Source organism: Erythrolamprus reginae, chromosome 11 (genome assembly GCF_031021105.1).
Source record: "Erythrolamprus reginae isolate rEryReg1 chromosome 11, rEryReg1.hap1, whole genome shotgun sequence".
NCBI classification, from domain to species: Eukaryota; Metazoa; Chordata; class Lepidosauria; order Squamata; family Dipsadidae; genus Erythrolamprus; species Erythrolamprus reginae.
This window is the reverse complement of record NC_091960.1, coordinates 436,082-451,283: the sequence shown is the minus strand read 5'-3', so window position 1 is coordinate 451,283 and position 15,202 is coordinate 436,082. Positions and strand designations below refer to the sequence as shown.

Here is a 15,202-nt window from a genome sequence, read left to right as displayed (position 1 = left end):
GGGGCGGAGCCAGAGGCTCCTGAAAGGGCCAATGGGAAGTGAGGGAGCCCGAGGAGATGCGCCCTTGGCTCCGCCCCGGCGCTGGGCCCGCCGTTCACGTGGCTGCTCACCGAACGCCTCCTCCGCACGTGGCTCTCGCGCCCGCCCCCTACGGGACGGAAGAGCAGCCTATTAGTCGCTGCGGCTGTCGATCAAGCGGAGGGCGGTCCCGCTTGCCGCTGGCTTAGTGAGACGAGCAGGTAGGAGATGCGCGACCTCCATGAGGACTAGAATCCCCTCCCACCCCGTCCTCCGAGCGGCCGGCTCCGCCCCGTCGTCCGCCTTCCCAGGGGCCCTCGCGGGGGGCTGCTCTGCGCCGGCCGGGGCTTCTCGGGGGAGGCGGCTGTCCTGCTGCAGTGCTGGGCGGGGGAGGGCCGGCAGCCCCGGTTGGGGGGGCCTCTCTCGGCCCCGCCCCCTTCTTCCCTCCGGACCCCCGAGGTGCCGCTCTTGGCGCTGCCTCCTTTGGGCAACGTGGGGGGGGGGCAGAAGCGGGCGCGGCATTTCAGGCCTTTAAAGCCGAGCGACCGAGGAACGGAAGGCGAGAGAAAGCGGCCCCTCCCTCCCTCTGCCCTGGGTCTCCCGTCCCCTCGGCTGCCCTTCGTTGCTTGGAGCTGAGCTGCGTCCGTCCCCCTTTGGCCCCCCCCCTAAACTGGCTGGAGCTAGGGAGGGCGGGGCAGGCTCTCCGCTCGGGGCCCTCCCCTCCCCAAAAGGCCCTGGGCTAAGCAGGCACGTGGCCAGCCGGCTGAGCGGGGAGGGGGCACATGACACAAGGGAAGGGCTGAGCAGACGGGCACCTGGCAGCCTCTGGGTCAGGAAGGGGCCGGGGGCGCACAGGGGTGTCAAGGTCTCTGCACCCCCCCATCAGTGGCGAGGGGTTGGGGGCTGAGCAGCACCGGGTTCCCCAGCCTGCCCGAGGTGCCCCCTCTGAGTGGGGGAGGGCCTTGGATTGGATGCTAGGAAGGTGGAAGGGGCTGGCACCCTCTGGTGGCCTCTGGTGTGTGGTGCAGGGGTAGCGCTCCAGCGGCTTCCTTGGTGAGAGCAGGGCCCCCTTGTGGTTGCTCTGCTGCTCCTTGGCTCATCCAGTGGCTGCGCCCCCCCCCCCTGCCTCTCTCTGCCCAGCCCTTGGCGGGTGCTTGACCTGCCAGCTGGCTCAGAGTCCCTGGGTGGACTGGAGCCTTCCAGGGGCCGCTGGTTGCCATTTGGGGGGGGGGGGGCTTCTGTGTCTTTCTCACCAGGTTCTTTTTGCCCCTACAGGACGTGAGGGGCTCCGGCATCCCTCCCAGTGAGCCCCCCTTGCTAGAGCACCAGAGGAGTCCAAAGTGGGGGGGGGCACGTAAGGCAGCTTGAGAAGATGGAAGGGGCCCCCCATAATGGGGCCCCCAATGCCAGCTGCCCAGTGACTGAAGGAGAAAAAGATTCCGGATTCTCAGGTACAGACCCCCACTTGGGGGGGGGGCACTTGCTAGAACAACCCTTGCTGGGAGAGGGTCTCTGTCCGTCCAGGGTGGGGGATGAGTGGCTGGAGGTGAAGGGGGCAAGAGAAGGACAGTGGGAGCACAAGGGTGACCCACACGGGCAGGGGAGCCTGGCACAGTCGCTCTCCAGAGCCGCCCCTCACGGCGGAGGCTGCGTGGCAGGGGGGGCAGCCACAAAGGGCTTCCGTGCCTTCACTCACTTCCCCCCTCCCTCTCTCTGCGCAGACGGGAGTTCGGACGGCCGGAGTGCCATGGAGCAGACGGACCCAGCAGGCCCAGCCAGGTCGCAGACATCAAAGGGGGGGCTCCCACCTCTCGAACAGGTAGCCTGCGTGCCCCCCTCCCCCGCCTGGCCACAGCATCCGCCTTCTGCCTGTGGGCGTCTGTGGCACCGGCTCCCTGTCTGGCGGGAGTGCCCGGTCGGTTGGGGAGGGGGTGCGGGCTCCCCTTGCCTGCAGACATTGGATGCCAGAGAAGACCCCCTTCTGACCCCCCCCTCCCTGGCATGGAGCTAGCAGTGCCTCCTCTTCTTCCTCCAGGCCCCCCTGAAGCTCTGCGTCCCCACCCCCGGCACTTCCCCAAGAGTGGCTGCTCACCGGGGCCGGCAGGCGGAGGAAACGCCCAGCGGGCACAAGTGGTTCTACGTGGGGGAGGCCCGGCTGTCTCCAGAAGCCCCCAGTGCCAAGGACGGCTGCAAGGAACCGCCCCAAGTGTCACCCGCCAGCTCACTGACCTCTGCCCTGGGGGGCCCGGAGGCAGCCCCTCGGCTCCCCCCGTCCTGCGCTGGGCTGACCTCTGCTGTGGGCAGGACGGCTGCCAAGGGCGCCAGGAGGCTGAGGGGACACGGCCTGGCGCGACAGCGCTGCCTGCACCACACAGTGGAGGTCCTGCGCAGGTCGGGGCTGCTGGGCATCACGCTGCGGACCAAGGAGCTGCTCCGGCAGAACAGCCGAACCCAGTGGGAGCTGAGCCAGCTGCGGGAAGAGGCCCGGCTGCTGTGCCAGGCGGCCCAGAGAAGCAACTGCTGGGCCTGGATTCGCCTCCAGGACTCTCTCGGCCTCTCGGCAGCCCCCTGCCCCTCCAGCAAGGGGGGCGGCGCTCAGCCCAGTGGTCCTCTCCTGCCCTGCTCCGGAGAGCTCCCGTCCAGCTCTGGGCAGGCCCTTGCTCAAGCCAGCCCCCTGCCTTAGCCGCCTGCCAAGCTCACGTTGTGCCCTGGGCAAAGGGGCCACCGTCTCTCTCGCCAAAGGAGGCTCTGCCCGGCCCTGCCGTCGAAGGCGTTCCTTTGCCCGGTGCGGTACTTGGTCTCAGGGTGGGGCGGTTTCTCCTGAGCCCCCGGGATGAGGCTGAGCAGGCAGAGGGTCAGAGCCCAGTGAGACGGAGCGGAAGGAGGGCACTTGGGCATTATTTGCGTCAGCCGCGGGTTTCCGTCTCCAGAGTTCGGACACTCAGAAGTGAGGGACCCACCCAAAGGAGTGGCAGTCCAGACGGTGCCCCCTGACGCTCATGGGGGCATCAGTGCCAGAAGGAGCTAGTCCTCTGCTGATGAACATTGGGGGGCTTTGAGCCTCCCCCCTCCCGGACGCACGTCCTGCTGTTACCAGAAGAGGCATTAACAAAAGGGAGCGAAAACCTGGATGCGATTCAGCCATGGTCTTTTGCCACCGCGCGGGGGGGGGATGGTTGGGTACTGGGGCAGTTGCTGAAGGGCAGCAAACCTTCAGCCTTGGGGTCAGGAAAGTCTTGGGCCCCCCAGAATTGGTCCTGCACCCTTGCCAGATGCCAAGAAATCCCTCGGGCCAGGCTGGAGTGGGCACAAGGCTCGGGGCCACATTGAGGGCAGGGTGGGCAGTTAGGGGCAGCCGGGGGGGGGGAGAGGCCTTCCATGTCTGTCTGGGTCACCCCAAGCGCTTCTGGATTAGGGGTCACTGCTTTCTGCCTGGTCTGACCAGATTCTGGGGTTGCATCAAAGCCTTTGGTGTCGGCAGGTTTTCAACCACGTGGAGTGCTATAGCCGTGGTGGCGAACATATGGTGTGGATGGCATGCGGAGCCATTGCCCCTAGCTCAGCTCCAACCTGCCTGTGCATGCCGGCCAGTTACCTTTCGGCTGGGTGGGCGCTTTCGGCTTGCAGGGGGCCTCCGGGAAGCCTCTGGAGTCTGGGCGGGGGGAGCAAAAAGGGGCCTACAGGGACCACCAGCATTTGGGAAACGGGCCATTTCTGGCCTCCAGGGAGGGGGGGCTGTTTTCACCCTCCCCAGGCATTGAATTATGGGTATGGCCACTTTTGGCGCCCATGGGAAAAAAGGTTTGCCATCCCTGTGCTATAGAATTTCCGGCCCGAGCAGAGGGTTGGACTAGAAGACCTCCGGGGGCCTTCCGAGTGTGAACCGGGACCCCCGTTTCAGGAAGACTTGGCTGGGACCTTCTGCGCTTGCCCAGGTGTGGGATTTAGGCTCAGAGCCCCACAACAGTAAACCTACACTTTAAAAAGTTTGCAGAGAACTGACCACCAGGGAAAGTAGAATTGAATGACCATGGCACCGGGCCCTCGTCTGCCGGGTTATGAGCAGAGCTTTGGAAAGAGCCCAAGGACGCCCTGTGTCCATTGACCACCTGGAGTGGGGGCCATCGGGCAGTCAAATTCTGTGGAAATGCTCCGGGGGGGGGGTCTCTTCGGGCTTGGGAATTTAGCGGCTTCACCTGCTCTGGCCACAGCCACACCTGGGGGGGAGAGGGGGAAGGGAGGCAGGCATGGGGGGGGGGGGAAACGCCCTTTGGCCCCTCGGTGAGGCTTCTCCAGCAACCCCTTCCTCTTTGGAGATCTGTTCCTCCTTGGCTCTTAATGGAGGCCCTTTGGGGATCCCCTGCCAAGGGAGGCCAGAGGGATCAACTCTCCTCCGCCAGGGTCTTCTGCGGGGGTTTGGGGTCAGACTGCCCCCTCGGCTCGCCTGCAGGGCAAGGAAGGACCCTGGCTGGGGGGTTGGGCTCCAAAGCTCTGCAGAGGGGGCCTCCCCTCCCTCTCCAGTAGCGGGGGGGGGACGACGTGGGGGGGGCAGCAGCCCCAGGGGCTTCCTCTAACGCCCCCCAAGAGGCAGGCCGCTCCCGACTGGGGCACTTGGCAGCTCCGCCTGGGAAAGGGGGGGGCGCTGTGCCAGGGGGGGCTCTCCTTCAGCCCTGGCGCCTGGCTGCGAAGGGCAGTAGAGGGAGAGCTCAGGAGCGTCCGGGGGGGGGCAGCTTGGTTGCGGCTTCTGCTTGGGGCTCCTTCCGTCCTCCAAGGGTTGCGGGGGAGGCGGCATCAGACCCCTTGACCGGGATTGGAGGGCTTTGGCAGGGGTCAAACTCCACCTGGGCGTCTGGGTTTGGAGGCAGGTGCTTCTGTTTTCCAGAAGGATCGTTGCTTTTAAGTAGAAACAATCCCCCCCCCCTTTGCAGTTCTCTCCAACTGCGCTGCGTGAGCTTTGCCCCCTTTGGGTCGCTGGCAGGGGGGGGGCAGGACAGGCTTCAGATGCCTGGGAATGATTAAGTCTGGAGCAAAATACAATTGTTTTAAGACAGATATACACTAATTACACTCGACTAGTTTATAGAAATATAAAGTGGATACAACACGTTATGTACTGTCCTTTTAATTGCACATAAATTCAATAAACGCTTTTGTGGAGCAATCTACGCACCTGGCAAGATGGCTGTTGCCTCCCGCCCAGCGCCAGACAAACAGGGAAGACCCATTTGGGCCACGGAGGAGGGAAAGACGACACAACTCTGTGTGCTGCTGCCAATGCAAACGAATGTTGGTCCCCAGGTAGCGCCCCCCCCCCATCTGCCAGGTGTGGTGCAAACCCTGGCTTTCCTGTTGGCTCAGCCTGTCCCGAAAACCCTTCAAGATGCAAATGGAGCCACCGGGAAGCCACCCCACCCACCTGTCCTGCCCTCTGCCAAGCCTGGTCTTGCCCAGATGCCCTCCAGGGCCTCCCCACTGACTTCTTCCCCGACGGTCAGCACCCTCCCCAGCAGTCTCCCAGGGCAGGCCTGGGGGGTTACAGCCTGGCAAGCCCCAGTCGGAGGGGTCTCCCCAGTGAAGAGCCCCACTGCTTCAGTCCCCAGGGCTGGGGGGATGGGGGCTTTGTGGTCACAGGAGACACTAATGGGAAAGTCCGGCTTCGGCCTCGCTCCACTGGTGGCCCCACAGACAGGGAGCCCCGAGGGGCCTTCTGGTGCTCTGGGCAGCTCTTGGCTGCAGAGGAGCTTCCTGGCAAAGCCCAGTCTGGAGGAGGGCAGCTGTCTGGGCCCATTTGGGCCTCCAGGGGAGTCTCCGGGCTCTTGCCCCCCCCCCCGAAGTCAAGGCCTGGAAAAAGCCAGAAGCCGCTGCCTCTCCCTGCCGCTGTGCCCGCTGTGCTGGGTGCAGATTGTCCCACCAGGCTGGAGACACCTGTTGCCTTGTGCTTGAGGTGGTTGGCCTTACAAACCTTTCCAGTCAATCCCCATCAAAATCAATGAATCCCCCAGAGATTTCACGCTGCCCGCAGGGGCTGCCTGGCCCCCAACCCCAGGCCTCCCTCTCCTCCGGGTCTGTGGCTGCAGCTGCTGGGACTCCCGGGGTGCCCTGGGCTGGGCTGGCCTGGGAGGGGATGGCCCTCTGAGCCCCTCGAGGGGAGAGGCCGAGGGAGGCGCCCAATGCCAGGACCCTCCCTGGACAGGAATCCAGCCAGGCCCACGGACTCCAGGGGAAACACAAGGAGATAAGGCATAAGCAGCCTGCAGAGAGATGACCAATGAATCTAGGTCATATGTTACCAAAAGACAAAGCCAACCCACCTTCCTTTCTGATTGGCGCCAGTTTCGGTGATTTAGCATTTGATATATTTACCTGGTGCTCTTACATAACCTGGAAGTGGTGCCAAACCCAGCCCCACTTAAATGCCCACAACTCTGCTGAGCCTGGACAGAGGCTGACACCATGGAGCTGGCCAGCACCGTCTCCCTCTTCTTGGTGGCCTACCTCTCCTGCCTGGTCCTGCTCTTCGTCCGGAGGAAGTCCTCTGCCGGGGGCCGGCTGCCCCCCGGGCCCACTCCACTGCCTCTGATTGGCAATTTCCTGCAGATTAAGGCCTCCGAAACCCTGACCTCCCTCCTCAAGGTAAGCCCACCTGCCTCATCCTCCCCCCCGGCCCTCGTGCTCTTCCACCTGGCCCAGGTCTCCCCCGTGGGTGTCCTCTGCCAGCGCCCGGGACCTTCCTCCTCCACGATCCCCCACGCTGCCTGCCAGCACCACCATTGTCACGCAGCTGCCGCGAGGCTCTTCGGGCTGAATCTCCTTTCAGGATTCAACCGGGGTTGGTCTTTCCTTCCCTCTTCCATTGGTGCCTCCACACCTACGCGGCGCCTGGGAAAGGAGTTTCCCCCTCGGCCATCGTATCTGGTATCTGGGAAATGGGCAGATCGAGTGTCTCCCCAGGAGCCAAAAGCGCCGAGATCAGAGGACACTTTTCTAGGCTGAAGCGGTTCCCAGGGAGCCTGGTGGGGCTGGGAACGTGGTCTCCTCTCCGTGGGGAAGCAGAGGGAAGCGTGGCACCCAGGGTTGTTTGGTGGAGCAATTCTGTAGCCCAGACGGCGATCAGGAAATGCAAATGTCTCTTTTCCTGAACGGTACAAAGCCTGCCACCGTTGCCAGAGAATTTGGGAATCTTTGTGTCCAATACTCTGTTCAGGGGTGTGTCTGGGGTGGGGGTCACTTCTGCCTTGGTGCGACTTTGAGGCATTGCGCAATTTTTCTTTGGACTAAGGGGTGCCCCTTGTGATAAAGGAATGTTTATAAGCAATCCATATTTATGGGCTGTCAAGGCAACTGGGGATTCCGACTGTATCTCACAGCACCTTCATTGCCTGCCCTGCAAAGGTTCTGGGTCGACTGCCGGGCGCTCCAGCCACCAACGGCTCTGCCTCTGCACACAAAATGGTCCTGCCAGCTGAGTGGCCGCTGGGCTGTGTCCAAGGCCAGAGGGACCCAGGACCCCCCCTGTAAAGGGCGAGGGAGGCTCTGATTCCTACAAATCCGGGGGCAGAAGTCCTGCGATCTGTGGAGGAAGGCAGAGCTTGGGAGCAGAGTTCAAGGAGACGTGGGTGCTCCCCCCCCTGCCAGTTTGTTTATTCGGTTTTTTATGTCGCCCTTCTCCTTAGACTCGGGGGGGGGGGGTAACAACATGTTAGCAATAGCACCTTTTAACAGAGAATCAGCCTATTGCCCCCACAATCCGGGTCCTTGTTTGACCCACCTCGGAAGGAGGGAAGGCTGAGTCAACCTTGAGCCGGTAATGAGATTAGAACCGCTCACCTGCAGATCTAGCAGTCAGCTTTAGTGGCCTGCAGTACTGCACTCTACCCACTGCGCCACCTCGTTTCCACACGGATGGCGCTGAGGGCCAGCCCCTTGTGAGGGCACCTCGGGGGCTCCTGGCAGAGACACGCAGGGGCTGCCTCCTCCTCCTCCATCCCCCCTGCAGCCTTGGGAACCCCCCTCCACTCTCCACCCGGGTTTCTCCACAGGCGGACCTTGGTTGGCTTTCCCTGGTTACCCAATTGGTGAATTTGAGATGGGCGGCACATAGATCAGCCAAAGCTGGGTGGTGCAGCTACGGGTGGGGCCGGTGGGGGATGCATCTGTGGAAGGAGGAGCAGAGGAAAGGATCACCCTGTGGCCCATTTTCTCCCTGGGGAGGATTTCAGCCATGGCCGCTTCTACCTTTTTTGCCTTGGGTGCCAAAACGATGCACACCCATAATGCAATGCTCACCTCGTGTATGCGCACAATTCCCCCCTCCAGTGCTGCCCCCCTATGCACATACACAGGCGTCACTGAAGCCTCTGGGCCTCCAGTAGGTGCCTTGGGCTGTTTTCCACTCTCCCCATCGGCCAGGAAAGCCCCCCCCCCGAGGCCTGGGGATGGCGAAAACAGGCCAGTGGGCCAACGGGAAGTTTCCTGATGGCGGGGGGGGGACACACCAATGGCCCAAAGGAAGGCTGGAAGTCGGCTGGTGTAACGCGCCTCCTGTGGCCTGAGTTGGCCATCGCTGCCTCGGAGAATGGGAGCCCGGCAGCCCACCTTCCCCTGGAGCAGAACCAGGGACGGGGCCAGCTGGATCCGGGTATGGGTCACCTTTGGCTCACAGCAGTCTGTTTAGTGGCCATTCACAGTTACAACGCACAGGAAAATGGGACTTATGACCGGTTTCCACAGTTACGATCTTTGATCAGGTGGTCAAAATTTGGACTGCGGGCAGCGGTCTCACATTCCTCGCAGTCGCAGCATCTCTGGACCCTGTGACCCCCTTTTGTGGCCTGACACGTGAAGTCAGTGGGGATTCACTTAAAACCTGGGCTACTACCGGTAACAACTTCAGGGATTCACTTAACAACCATGGCAAGAAAAATGGTAAAATGGGGCAAACTTCACCAAACAGAAATGTTGGGTCCCCCTGTGTGGTCGCAAGGGATGACCGCCTGAGCCTCCCTCTCTCCTTTGCTTCCTCTTCCTCTGCCAGTTGCGGGAGAAATACGGCCCAGTCTTCACGGTCTACTTTGGCAACCGCCCGATTGTGGTGCTGTGTGGCTACGAAGCGGTGAAGGAGGCCCTGATTGACAAGGCGGAGGAATTCTCCGGGAGGAAGACCAACCCTACGCTGCAGAGGACCTTCCAGGAGCACGGTGAGAGGCCGGGGCTGACGGGGCAGGCGGGGGCCCCCTTTCCTGGCCACGGGGCCCATTGCTCTCCTCTGCCCCCCCCCACAGGGGTGGTCTTTGCCGAGGGGGAGCGCTGGAAGCAGCTGCGCCGGTTCTCCCTGAGCATCCTGAGGAATTTTGGGATGGGGAAGAAATCCATCGAGGAGCGGATCCAAGAGGAGGCCCAGTTCCTGCTGGAGGAATTTCACAAGACCCAAGGTGAGGCTGGACGGAGGGCGGAGGGGGGAGGGAGGGAGGGGTTGAAAGGCCCCTGGACCCACCAGCCAACGCAGGACAGGGAGGTCAGAGGATGCCCAGATGTCCATCCGAGGGCCGGAGGGGAGGAGACCGCGAGTAGAAGGCTTCCGGTCCAGGAGAGGCTTTGGCTGGAGAAGAGACCATCGCAGGAGGCGGTTTCTTCCTTTGCTGGCTCAAAGAGGCCTCAGGCACCCCTTCCTCCCCAAATAATTACACGCCCCCCTCCCGAAACAAACCAGGAGAAAACAATTTACCTGTTTGGCCCAGCGGATGCTACAATATGTCGACTTTCTTTCTTTCTTTCTTTCTTTCTTTCTTTTCTTTCTTTCTTTTCTTCCTTCCTTCCTTCCTTCTTTTTTTCTTTCTTTCTTTCTCCGCCCCAGGGAAGCCCTTCAGCCCCATCTTCTTCCTCAGCTGCTCCGTGTCCAACATCATCTGTTCCATCGTTTTTGGGAATCGCTTCGATTACAAAGACAAGGAGTTTCTGTCTCTCATGAAGATGATGAATGACAGCTTTCGGCAGATTAGCGAGAGCTGGTCTCAGGTAGCTCCACACAGCTCCCGGCCGGCCCCTCTTCCCCAAAATGGGGGGGCTCCTCCCGCAGACCAGCTGGCACCGTCCAAAGGGGCTGGGCAGCTGCCATGGCTTTGGAGGATGGGAACTGTGGTCCAAGGCAAAGGGGGCAGCCGGGGGGGGAGGAAAGAAAAGAACCCGGACACTATTTAGGTTCCCCTCGTATCGGCTTTGTTCTGCAAATGGACCTGCACGGAGCCATCGGTCGGTCGGTCTCATCTTTTCTGAGGCCTCCTTCTCCTCTCGTTCCCCCAGTTCTACGACATCTACGCCAACCTCCTGCGCTACTTCCCAGGGCCACACACCAAGATCTACGACATCCTGGAGGACATGAGGCTCTTCATTGCCAGGAGGGTGAAGAGGAACAAGGAGACCCTGGACCCCAACTCCCCCCGGGACTACATCGACTGCTTCCTCATCCAGATGGAGAAGGTAGGGGGCGGGGCAGGAGAGTCCCCCCACCTGCACGTGGGCGTGGCCACAGGGCAAAGGCTGCCCGAGGGTTGGGGGCAGGCAGGCGGGCTGGAGCTTCTCAGATGGACCTCGTCAAAAGAACTCCCCGTCCAGCCAAAGGGACAGCGAGGGGCACATGTGGTGTTTGGAAGTCTCTGCAAGCCTCCCTCCCTCCCTCCAAGGGCCACCTGGGGATTCCCAGCGCTTGCAGCTCCTGTCCTGCAGAGGGCGCTGGGGCATTGGCAGAGATGGGCACGGAGGCAGGGGAAGCAGGGAAGGGGCCGCGGTGGAGGCAGTCCAGCCAAGTAGCTGTTTCTGCTCTGGGGAAGCTGGCTCTGGACCGGCCTCCAGGCAGGCCTCCTCTCCCCGGGTGTGTGTGTCCCCCCCCAACCCAGCTGAAAAGCCTCCTTTGAGCCCCCTGCCCTGTTTCTCACGCCCTTCCCTCCGCTTCAGGAGAAGGACAACCCAAACAGCGAATTCAACCAGAAGAACCTGGAAATGACCACCCTGAACCTGTTTTTTGCCGGGACAGAGACGGTCAGCTCCACCCTGCGATACGGGTTTCTGCTGCTGATGAAGTACCCTGAAGTGCAAGGTATTTGGGAGTGGGGGGGGGGTTTCAGCCTGAGTGCAGCCCCCCCTGCCCCCCCCAGTGCTGCTGGGATCGGTAGGTCAGCACGCAGTTGCTGTCGGCTGCACAAAGGCCCAGACCAGGGGTGGCGAAACGTTTTTGGTTCGCGTGCCGAAAGGGTAGGTGCATGCGTGCGTGTGTACTACCATGTGCGCAGATGTCCACACCCATTCCCTGCCCCCCCCACACATGCGCACCCTCCCGTGCTGCCCCTGTGCATGCGCACGACCCCCCTCGCCCCCCACGCAGGCGCCCAGGCGTCACCGAAGCCTGAAAGAAACAGGCAAGCCGGAGGTTTGGGAAGAGGGCCTTCTGGTTTGCCCTTTGGGCTGTTTTTGGCACTCCAGAGCCTTCGGGGAAGCTTCCTTAAAGCCTCCGGAGTACAAAAAACAGCACAACGGGGAAACCGGAAGTCCCTTTTCTGAACTCCCGGTTTGCCCATCGGGTGGTTTTTTGCCCTCCGGAGGGCGACCCGGCCTTTCCCAAGGCCCAAAATCTCTTGGCTAGCGCACATGTGCCCGCTGCAGCTGACATAGGGCAACATCCCGCGTGCCCTCCAATATGGCTCCACGTGACTGCTGTGGCATGCGTGCGGTTGGTTTGCCATCACGGGCCAAGAGAGCCTGAGAGCCACCAATACAGGAGGTCAGCCCAGGAGCTTCCCCTGCCATGGGGTGAAAGGGGGGCATGCCAGCCCCCTCAGCAGGTAGAGATCCCTCCCGTCCGGTTCTTGGCCCCCCTCCGCCGCCCGCCCAGCTGCTGACCCGTACACGTCAGTGCAGTTGAAGCCTCTGCAAAGTTTCCGGCCACTTTTTTCCAGCAAAGATGCAGGAAGAAATTGACAACGTGATTGGCCAGAACCGGATCCCCAACATTGAAGACCGGAGCCGCATGCCCTACGTGGACGCGGTCATCCATGAAGTGCAGCGTTTCAGCGACCTCATCCCCATGAATGTGGCCCATGCGGTCACCCGGGACACGGAATTCAGAGGCTACCTCATCCCGAAGGTCAGAGCCACGGGGAGGGGGAGGCGGGCCGAGGGGCAAGGGGGCTGCTAGGGCTGTCCAGCAGGGTCGGGCAGAGAGCTCCAGGGGCCAAGGAGGGCTGGCCGGGATGCAGGAGCCCCAAGTGGGGAGGGCCCACCTGAAGGGCGCAGTTTTCCAATGTCCCAAAGGCAGGGCCTCTTCTCCGCCCACCCCACCCAGCCAGTCCCTTGTGTGGCGGGAGGGGGTGTCGATGGGACCCCAAAGGACCGGCAGGAGAGAAGGCAGGAACGCCCAGGTGCTCAGCCCACCCAAATCGGGGCTGCAAAAGGAGAGAATCTCTCGGCCGGGTTGCCCAGATGGCTGGGGCATCTCCTTGTGGCCCCTGGGCGAGAGACCCTCTGAGCCGGCCGTCTCTTCCTCAGGGCACCGAGGTCTTTCCCCTGCTCAGCACCGTCCTGCATGACGGCACCAAGTTTAAAAGCCCCAAAGGTTTCCACCCGGAGAACTTCCTGGACGAGAGCGGGCGCCTGAAGAGGAACGATGCCTTCGTCCCCTTCTCTGCAGGTACAGCCCCACCCAGCCCCCCTCCCACCCCTGCTCCCCCCACTCCCCGGCCTCAGCTGCCCTCGGGAGTCTGCTTCCCGGTTGGCCCTGGCCTTGGCCGCTGCCTCGGCATTTCCCCTTGCCCCCCCGCCCCCCCCAGGAACCCAGGCAAGAGGCAGTGAGTGGCGGCGTCCCTGCCTTTCCCAGAGAACGGTGGGCGGCTGCTGGCCAGGCAGGAGGATCTAAGTCCACTTCCCCCACCCTCTCCTGGCAGGGAAGCGCGTGTGCCTGGGGGAGGCCCTGGCCCGGATGGAGCTCTTCCTCTTCTTCACCACCATCCTGCAGCGGTTCCGGCTGAAGCCCGTGGTGGACCTCAAGGACATCGACCTGGAGCCCCAGGAATTCGGCTTTGCCACCATCCCGCCCCTGTACGAGCTGTCGGTCGTCCCCCGCTGAGGGGAGGGCCCCCCGTCTCTGTGCTTTTGCACCAGCTGGACCTTCGGGGTGGGGCCTGCACGCCCCCCTCCTCTGCGACCCACCAGGGGCCGGGATCTCTGTGGGGCAGGGGAAAGAGGCCCCTCCCGGGTGTTTGCCTTGAAAATAAAAAGCTTTGCGGGGATGTAGCTGCCTGAACTGGTGCAGCCTTGTTTTTTTCTCAGTTCTCTGGTCTGGGGGGGGGAAGGCAGGGAAAGAGGGGGCTTGTTCCCTGGTTGTGTGGCCCAGTCCAACCTCGATGGCCTACGTGGCTTTGCTTCCAAAGAGCAGGGCATGGAAAAAGTCGGGCAGCACAAAGGCCAGAAAAACAGTTGTCTGCCCAGCACGCTGCCACGAAAAGCCACGAGGGGCCTCGCCCCCCATCCTGTCCCGGACCAGGTGGCTTCAGGTGGGACACTCAGGAAGTCTATGCACAGGGGCCACGGGTGCCCCCTCTAGGTGGGCTTCCCCTTGCTCAGGCCAGGAGCTTTGGGGGCCCAGGGGCAGAGTTCAGCTGCAGAGTCACTCCTCGCTGCACTCAACTCACCTACATTCACTTGTTTCGCTAACACCCCCCCCCCAAGAAAAAGATTAATCCAGGATGATGCTAGGTGAAATATTGGTCAAGTGCAGCCACGGAACCTGATCCGAGTTATTTGTGGAAACGCAGCCAGGAAGAAGAAGGTGCTGGTCTATGGCCACGAGGTTGTAAGCGGCCCTGAGTCTCCGCAGAAGGGTGCCCTAGAAATGGAAATAATATATAATAATGTAAACATAATAATATAACATAATGTAATATAATTAATATAATATAATAATATAATTAATATAAATATAATATAAATATAAATATAATTATAATATAATCCACCGTCCAGAGGAGAGGGCTGAAAGGACGGCAGGGCAAGTGAGTGACGGGGGCCAAGGAGTCCGTGGGTCAGCCCTGCCTGGTGACCTGGGGACAGAGAGATGCCCTTGCAATGCAGCCTTTCCAGGGTCAGGATCACAATTAGGATGAAACTTCTCCCCCCCTCCTAGACATCCCCCAGACCCTGAACGCCCTCAACAGCTGCCATCCACTGTCAGAAAACCGCAGGGCTTCTTCCCTGAGATTGGGGGTGTGTTCAATTTTGCATTGGAGCATCTTCCGGTTTCAGATGTTTCCTGGGTCAACCCCTGCTTTGCAATCCCCTGAGTTCCTCCACTTTAGCCAGTTTTTGGCTTTGTGGGGGGAGGCAACGGGGAGGGGGCTGGAAGCTGCCCACCCGGCACAGGTCATTGTGCCCTCAAGGCAAAAGCCGAGCCCCCTCTTTGAAGCACAGCCCCCACAGCGGGCGTTGGGTGGCAGCCGCCGTGGTCAGCCAGGCCAGCGGAAGCCCAGTTGCCAACTTCTGGGCAAGCCTACGTGCCGCGCTGAGGCCAGGAGCCGTGCCAGCCCCCGGTGCTGCCAGCCTCGGCCGCTGTGACTGCTCACCTGCTGTCCTGCAGCCACAGGGCACCACAAATAGAAACACAGCCACAACTCAGGCAACAAGGGAGCAGAACTCTGCCAAATGGCGGTCAGGGATGCTGCCCTCTGCCGTTCCACCCGTTGGGTTTCTATCTGGAGAAGCCACCAGCCAGAGGAATGCCGGGTGCATAGCAGGAGCGTTTCAAAGCGCTCACCAGCACCTGTTTGGCAGATCCAGTTACATCCAGTTGTTTGGTTTGTAGCAAATCCGCAGGAATGGCACGATGGGGGTGGGGGCACGTGCCCAGGGCCGCCTCGACCCCTGACCTGGACGGAGCCCTTCTGGACGCTCCCTTCACCCACTTCCCGTGCCTCGGACCCTCCTGCGGCTGGAGAGCAAGAGAGCCTCGTCTCTTCTCTGCCCCCCCTGTGGCTGCGACCCTCTGACCCCCCCCCAAAGGCTGCCTCACGAAGGGAGGGGGCTTTACATAAGCGTCCTCTGGCTAAGCCTCTTTCCCCGCTCACAATGGGAGCTCCGGTTTCCTGGCCCTCTCCGGGGTTCCCACGGGGCTCGTGCAGGGCCGGGCCAGCCCTTTGTCTGC

The 15,202-nt window shown here is 61.8% G+C and overlaps 2 protein-coding genes across 3 annotated transcripts; both read left to right on the top strand.

The window, feature by feature from the left end:
• Positions 1-25: 25 nt before the first annotated feature.
• Positions 26-5,183, top strand: CIPC (CLOCK interacting pacemaker). Of its 2 annotated transcripts, XM_070764416.1 has the most exons (4): positions 26-239; positions 1,294-1,469; positions 1,740-1,837; positions 2,054-5,183. In XM_070764416.1, exons 2-4 carry the CDS (start codon positions 1,391-1,393, stop codon positions 2,699-2,701), a joined length of 825 nt encoding a protein of 274 aa, XP_070620517.1. In that variant the 5' UTR covers positions 26-239; positions 1,294-1,390; the 3' UTR covers positions 2,702-5,183. The 2 variants fall into 2 exon arrangements, with proteins under 2 accessions (XP_070620517.1, XP_070620519.1); XM_070764418.1 differs by lacking the exon at positions 26-239 and having other exon boundaries at positions 966-1,469.
• Positions 5,184-6,408: 1,225 nt separating this feature from the next.
• Positions 6,409-13,309, top strand: LOC139174200 (cytochrome P450 2G1-like). Its single transcript, XM_070764409.1, has 9 exons — positions 6,409-6,651; positions 9,053-9,215; positions 9,300-9,449; positions 9,872-10,032; positions 10,318-10,494; positions 10,969-11,110; positions 11,967-12,154; positions 12,556-12,697; positions 12,951-13,309. The coding sequence occupies exons 1-9, from the start codon at positions 6,472-6,474 to the stop codon at positions 13,130-13,132; spliced, it is 1,485 nt and encodes a 494-aa protein (XP_070620510.1). The 5' UTR covers positions 6,409-6,471; the 3' UTR covers positions 13,133-13,309.
• The last annotated feature ends 1,893 nt before the right edge of the window (positions 13,310-15,202 follow it).